At 46.0% G+C, this 7331-nt stretch overlaps 1 protein-coding gene across 5 annotated transcripts in view; it reads right to left on the bottom strand.

The window, feature by feature from the left end:
- Window positions 1–7331, bottom strand: part of TEX11 (testis expressed 11) — a 106828-nt gene that overhangs the window by 20945 nt on the left and 78552 nt on the right. For all 5 annotated transcript variants that reach the window (XM_026653050.1, XM_026653051.1, XM_026653052.1 and 2 more), the window contains 3 exons: window positions 6357–6473; window positions 4685–4757; window positions 1778–1927 (listed from right to left, as the gene is read on the bottom strand). In XM_026653050.1, the coding sequence (XP_026508835.1) occupies window positions 1778–1927; window positions 4685–4757; window positions 6357–6473 (340 nt within the window). The remainder of the gene's footprint in view (window positions 1–1777; window positions 1928–4684; window positions 4758–6356; window positions 6474–7331) is intronic.

The raw sequence follows: 7331 nt of genomic DNA, 5'->3' as shown, positions 1-7331 counted from the left end.
AGTAAGTCACAAGCAAAATAAAATAAAATGCGCAAATCTATGCCTAATCAAACTAAATACAGATAATCTCACCCTCAGAGATGCTTCAGTAAGTTTTTCTCAGACTGGACACCTTCCAGGCCTGGGCACAATTCTTTCCCCTGGTACAGCTTTTGTTCCAGCTTAGGTGTTATCTAGGGGCTTCTTCATGATGGCTCCTCTCTCTCTCTGTTCTCTTCCACCCCTTTATATATCTTTTGCATAAGGCGGGAATCCTTTGTCCCTCTGGGTTTCCACCCCCCCTCACTGGAAAAGCACCAGGTTAAAGATGGATTCCAGTTCAGGTGACATGATCACATGTCACTGCAAGACTTCATTACTCACTTGCCAGCACACACATATACAGGGAGACTTGCAGGTAAACACAGTCATCTGCAGACAATGGTCCTTGTTAATGGGAGTCATCAAGATTCCAAACCATCATTAATGGCCCACACTTTACATAATTACAATAGGCCCTCAGAGTTATGTTTTATATTTCTAGTTTTAGATACAAGAGTGGTACATTTATACAAATCAGATGATCATACTCAGTAGATTATGCACTTTGTAATGATACCTTACAAGAGACCTTTTGCACGGAGCATATCCCAGTTGCATTGTATTCACTTATTACCGTATTTTCTCTAAATTTATCCCAGTTACATTATATTGACTTATTATTATATTTTTATAAAACCATGTAGACTGCACAACGTCACAACCATGTCTGATTTAAAAAAAACAAAGAGAAATGCAGAATCTAGGACTCGTTCCCTGATCAACACTAAGAGCTTCAAAATAAGTGAAATGTAAACAATTTGTCATTTTGGTTCTAAAATTCTCCCTCACCTTCCTGAAAGCCCATTCTAAATGCTCAAGTTCCAGAAGGCATGGCTAGAGCTTTGTGATGAGGACACAGAGCAGTACAGCAAGTGCCAGTTACAAGCTTCTCCATTTTATTTGGATTTTAAGTCAAGACCGGACGTCTTCTGAAGGATCTGCTCTAGCTCAGTCAGAAGTTATTGGACTGGATACAGGAACCACTAGGGGGCATTGCATGGCTTGTGTCAGGCAGGAGGTCAGACTAGACAACCATACTGGTTCCTTCTGGCCTTAAACTCTATGAAAAGGTTTTGGATTTTTGAGATGGAGGGAGTCTGTAAGGCACTGGCTCATCTCCCATATGTATCACCAATAGGTTGATACTTCAAAATATGGAGATCTCTGGGTACTACCATGATCACAAATACCTCCCCCAGGCGACAAAGAATGCCTGGATTTTGCATAGATTTTCATTGCTGTAGAGCAGTGCTTCTCAAAGCCGGTCCGCCGCTTGTTCAGGGAAAGCCCCTGGCGGTCTGAGCCGGTTTGTTTACCTGCCGCTTCCGCAGGTTCCGCCGATCGCGGCTCCCACTGGCCGCGGTTCACCGCTCCAGGCCAATGGGGGCTGTGGGAAGGGCGCCCAGCACATCCCTCGGCCCACGCCGCTTCCCGCAGCCCCCATTGGCTTGGGACGGCGAACCGCAGCTAGTGGGAGCCGCAACTGGCCGAACCTGCAGACACGGCAGGTAAACAAACTGGCCCGAACCACCAGGGGGTTTCCCTGAACAAGCGGCGGACCGGCTTTGAGAAGCACTGCTGTAGAGCATAATCGCACCCACTCCAAATGAAAGCAAAAGAATATCATAAGATGCAGCCATGGCCAAGTTTCTTTACATGACTTTAAGAACTGTGGAAATGTAAATAGGGCCCTTACAAGCAATGGTTTCCAGCGTCTTAGTCTCTATTTGTGGCAGTTCCCACACCAATTCCAGCAGGCTGTCCAGTTCTGGATCATTGAGTTTGGCTCTTGCTTCAAATTCATAAAGCAGCAGCAATGTGTCTGTTGGGTCTTTGGAGAAATCTCCTGCAGAGGACACACAGTATTGCCTGTTATTAGTCAATCTGTTACAGTCAGTTTATGAAATGAAGCTGCAAGGTGCAGCTTTGCCCTCAGTAGCAGGAAAATTCTTAAAACAAGGCACTGAGACTTAATAGTAAGGAACAACTATGAGGTTTACTTATGTTTGAAGCACATAAATACACACGGCACAGATTAAACTCCTGTAGTTTTCTCCCATCATTAATCTGGAGTGAATAATCCCTAGTAAATTACACCTAGATAGAGAGGACTACCTCAAAAGCAAGCAACTTTCTTAATATTCCAACGTGACAAGCACTTTTTGCTCTGCAGAAACTGGGAACTCTCTTGGAAAGAAAAGTAGATGACTATTCAGAGCCAGAGGACAGCTTCCTAATTGTAAAGGGACTCTTCATTATGAGACTCTGACAGGCTGGGATTGTGAACCTATTTTCTTCATGTTTTAACAATCAGAACAATTTAAGATTAATCATTAGGGTCAAATTCTGGGCTCAGAGATGTGTGCACCACTCCCACTGAAAGCAGAATTTGTCACTAAGATTGAATATTAAGCAATAAATTTCTTCCGTTTATTAAATGGGTATTGAAGTCAAATGGAAAGTGAGCAATAGGCTCCTATGTAAGGCTCCTATACTGCTGTTTCTACAAAGGACATTGCTTTTGAGCAGTATGATGGCTCAGAAATGCCCCTTTTCATTAAACATGACTTTTTCTCTCAGATAGTTCACACCTTATAGAGATGGTGCACTAAGCAAAATAATGGCAGCTTCACAGAATTGAAAATATTGTTCTACACATTATAAAAAGAGTAACAATCACACAGAGGAGGCCTCTACATAATAACGACCAGAAGCTAAGAGGAGTGCTAGCAGTATCTTCCTTCAGGAGACCTCGTTGCCATGATACTACAGTCTTGTAAGGGAAACTGAAAAAAAACAATCAGATTGACATTTGAATATGTGACGCTGTATGGAATATGCGGAATGCTGTGATGTTATTGATACTACTATTATAAAATTGCAATGAATCTGATCAGATATGCCGTGTAAGGTATCTGCGAAAATGTTATAATTTGCCAAGTATGATAATCTCATTTATATGTTTGTATCACCTTTGTATTATGAGTTATAGCTATGCAGGGTACAGCTGTATTTCCAAACTTGTGCTGTGTTTCTGGATGACACTCACAGACTAGGGTTGCCAGGTGTCTGGTTTTCAATCAAAAAGGGATCCTGGCAGCTCTGGTCAGCACTACTGACCGGGCCATTAAAAGTCCGGTCGGTGGCGCAGCGGGGCTAAGGCAGGCTCCCTGCCTGCCATGGCTCCGCGCAGCTCCCAGAAGCCGCAGCATGTCACCCCTCCAGCTCCTACGCGTCGGGGCAGCCAGGGGGCTCCACACGCTGTCCCCTCACCAAGGGCCAGTTCCGCAGCTCCCATTGGCCAGGAACCGCGGCCAGTGGGAGCTGCGGGGGTGGCACCTGCCGACGGGGCACCACGCAGAGCCACCTGGCCGCGCCTCCGCCTAGGAGCCAGAAAGGGACATGCCACTGTTTCCGGGAACTGCTTGAGGTAAGCGCCACCTGGAGCCTGCACCCCTGAGCCCCTCCCACGCCCCAATCCTTCGCCCCAGCCCTGATCCCCCTCCTGCCCTCCAAACCCCTCAGTCCCAGCCCGGAGCACCCTCCTACACCCCAAACCCCTCATCCCCAGCCCCACCCCAGTACCTGCACCCCCAGCTGGAGCACTCACTCCCCCTGCACCTCAACCCCCTGCCCCAGCCTGAAGCCCCCTTCCGCACCCTGAACCCCTCATTTCTGGCCCCACCCTGGAACTTGCACCCCAGCCCAGTGCCCATATCCCCTCCCACACCCGAACCCCCTGCCTCAACCCAGAGCCTCCTCCCAGACTCTGAACCCCTCGGCTCCACCCCACAGCCTCGAGCACCCTCCTGCACCCCAAATCCCTCATCCCTGGCTCCACCCCACAGCCTGCACCCCCCAGCCAGACCCCTCACTCCCTTCCCGCACCCCAACCACCTGCCCCAGCCCAGAGCCCCTCCCACACTCCAAACCCCTCAGCTTCAGCCCAGAGCCCCCTCCTGCACCCCAAATCCCTCATCCCTGGCCACACCCAAGAGCCTATATCCCCAGCCGGAGCCCTCACCCCTCCCGCATCCCAACCCACTGCATCAGCCCAGAGCCCCCTACTGTATCCTCAACTCCTCATTTCTGGCCCCACCCCAGAGCCCGCATCCCCAGCCAGAGCCCGCATCCCCAGCCAGAGCCCGCACCCGCTCCTGCACGCCAACTCCCATGAGCCAGCCCGGTGAAAATGAGCAAGTGAGTGAGGGTGGGGAGAGTGAGTGACAGAGGGAGGGGGGATGGAGGGAGCTGGGGCAGGGCCTCAGAGAACCTGGGAATTTTTGTATAGGGTGCTCTAGTCATTGGCCAGCCCATAAAATTAATCTGAAATCTTTGAGTTCCAAACCTGCTGAATCAGACAGCATCTAGACAATGAGAAAGCCAACAAGGATACACAAAAATCATTGTGCTTCTGGCCTCTCTAGTTCTTACATCAAATCATTTTGTAATTCAGATGTTTCAACACTTTTGAATTGGAAAGAGCAGTTCCTTGATACACAAATTTTCCATTATCAAAGTGATAAGACTCTTAGAAATATTTGTTCTAAGTACTGCTATACTACATAATCAACAGCATTTGGTTACAGAATTTCTAACTTACCTGTTAGCTTCAGAACATTCCAGATTTCCCTGCATGCCTGGATATGATGAAGGGCTTGAGACAGAAGCTCAATCTATTTTGTAAAATTAATACATTATTTTTAAACTATGTTTTAAAAAAGATATATGAATATAAATCTCACAGCAAACTACACTAGAGAAGCCTCCAGAGAACCTGGCTACATAATAAGTGAAAAGCCAGGCTAACGCTAATGCATCATCTGCACCCAGTTTTCTTTTTCTTCTTCTTTAGGAGAGACCTCTACACCCCATTCAAAGCATCAAGGATCCTTCACACTTGAGGCTCCATTGGTCCAGGCACATAGCACTAAGACGACTCTTAGGGACATGGCTTATATGAACCATCAGCCAGAAAACATTGCTACTGAGTGCAAGACATTCTCAAAACAGTTGAACATTCCTGTCTATGCAGTGCAATGCTTGCAGCCTGTCTGGTGAGTAAGAGACTAGTATCAGAACTAAACCCAAGTACCCAGCACAGCAGTAACACAGGGCACTATAATCTGAGTGGAATGAGAAATTGAACCTCCGGCCCCTTGGCAGAGTAACAGAGGGCATTATCACCTATATTTGTACCAGAAATCAAATCCTGGAATCCAGATTGGTATTATCACCTGACACCATACAGCAGGGGTTCTCAAACTGGGGGTCAGGACCCCTCAGGGGGTCGTGAGGTTATTATCTGGGGGGTCGGGAGCTGCCAGCCTCCACCCCAAACCCCGCTTTGCCTCCAGCATTTATAATGGTGTTAAATATATAAAAAAATGTTTTTAATGTATAAGGGGGGGGGGGGTCGCACTCAGAGGCTTTCTGTGTGAAAGGAGTCACCCATACAAAAGTCTGAGAACTCCTGCCATACAGAGTTGTAAGAAGGGCCATGCATAGGTTGCAAACAAAATGAGAGCAACTAGCAGCACTGGTCTGTTCTGCATGGCTGGGCTCTCAATCCTTGTCAAAGAGGTGCAAAGGCAAGATCAGTGTCACAGTTAGGGCCAGTACTCACAGGAAAGAGTCACTCCCAGAGTGTTTTTAAAAAAGAAACTTATTTTTGTGCAATGTTCTCTGCAGAAAAGACAGAGGCCCCAGCACTGAACCTCGCTCTGCAAACCTTTGCACTGACCACCACTCAGACTTCTGTTCATCTTCCACAATCTATTAACTTGAATATTCTCCTCCAGGGTGTGTGTATGTATCAGAAAATAAAAACTGTGACCTTCATGATATTCACATCACCACCTCAGCAACTGCATAATCCTACTGCTATAGTCTTAATCTGCCTCTTCCACCCTGGTTTGTTATCACCCCTTCTTACACATTATCTTAATGTAGATGGTAATGTAAACTCCTGGGGGCAGGGACACTGGCCCAGATCCTCTGATAGTGTAAATCCATTTAGCTCCATTGAAGTCAACAAAATCAATTTACAGCAGCTGAGAATTTGGTCCAATATCTTATATTGTTTGTAAAGCAACATGCACATTTACTCTATATTGTGAAAGGCTTGTATTTTCAAGCTCCCATCCTAAGTGAAATAACTGAGAATGATAAAAACACCAAAAGAAGCTATGTTCACGGTACATTAAAAGCCAGATGTACACCTGCCCAATATGTAAAGGGCCAGCACTATACCTGTTCACACAACAGCACTCTACCTGGTCAGTGAGTGTTAAACTGCATCGCCCCATTTCCAGATCAACTGCTGCAGCCAACAGCAAGCATGTCTTCTGGGCAATCAGAACAGCTTTATCAGAAGGACAAAACTGGGACAACTAAAACAGAAACATGAATAGACAGCGAGGATACTGCTAGGCCACGGCTAGCAATCAACAAAGAAAGAAACATTTTCTACTGCAGTGATAAAAAGGAAGCGGTTTACTTATCATTTCCATTTTTCCTTTATCTCCCACTGTTTGTGACACTTTTCCAGAGGCTCAAGTACCGTTTCCTTCCTTCCCACTCATCTTTTTCCACCTGGAGAGCACTGATTACGTCACTTCTGTTGAAGCTGACCCTTCTGGGCCTTTCTGTTTTGTCCTTTGTTTATACAGCAACAGCAACAATAATGACAACACAATTTGGGGACAAGTTTTACTTAAAGGGACACTAGGCGGGTATATCTTATATTGGACCAACCTCTGCTGGTCAGAGAGACAAGATTTCAAGTTTACACAGAGCTCTTCTTCAGGTTCACGTAAGTTCAAAATCTTGTCTCTCTCACCAACAGAAGTCGGTCCAATTAAAGCTATTACCGCACCTACCTTGTCTCTCTAATATCCTGGAACCAACACGGCTACAACATCACATACATTAAAGGGATACTCTCAATCATTCTTTTATATTTTTCCTATATTGCTAGCTCTCAAAATCACTTTCTCCTTTTCTTATGGGCAAACATTTTTTCCCCATGTTCTGTATAGAACTGAAATTAACAGACGTTTCTTGTTTACAGGGACATTGTACAACCTCCAAATATGCCTTCCCATTCTGAAAATGGCAACACTTATTTTAAATGACAGGTTTCAGAGTAGCAGCCGTGTTAGTCTGTATCTGCAAAAAGAACAGGAGTACTTGTGGCACCTTAGAGACTAACAAATTTATTTGAGCATAAGCTTTCGTGGGCTACAGCC

Source organism: Terrapene carolina, unplaced genomic scaffold, assembly GCF_002925995.2.
Source record: "Terrapene carolina triunguis isolate 2854851 unplaced genomic scaffold, T_m_triunguis-2.0 Scaffold131, whole genome shotgun sequence".
Lineage (NCBI taxonomy): Eukaryota > Metazoa > Chordata > Testudines > Emydidae > Terrapene > Terrapene triunguis.
Note: the sequence above shows the minus strand (reverse complement) of the source record. Positions and strands in the feature narration are given on the sequence as shown.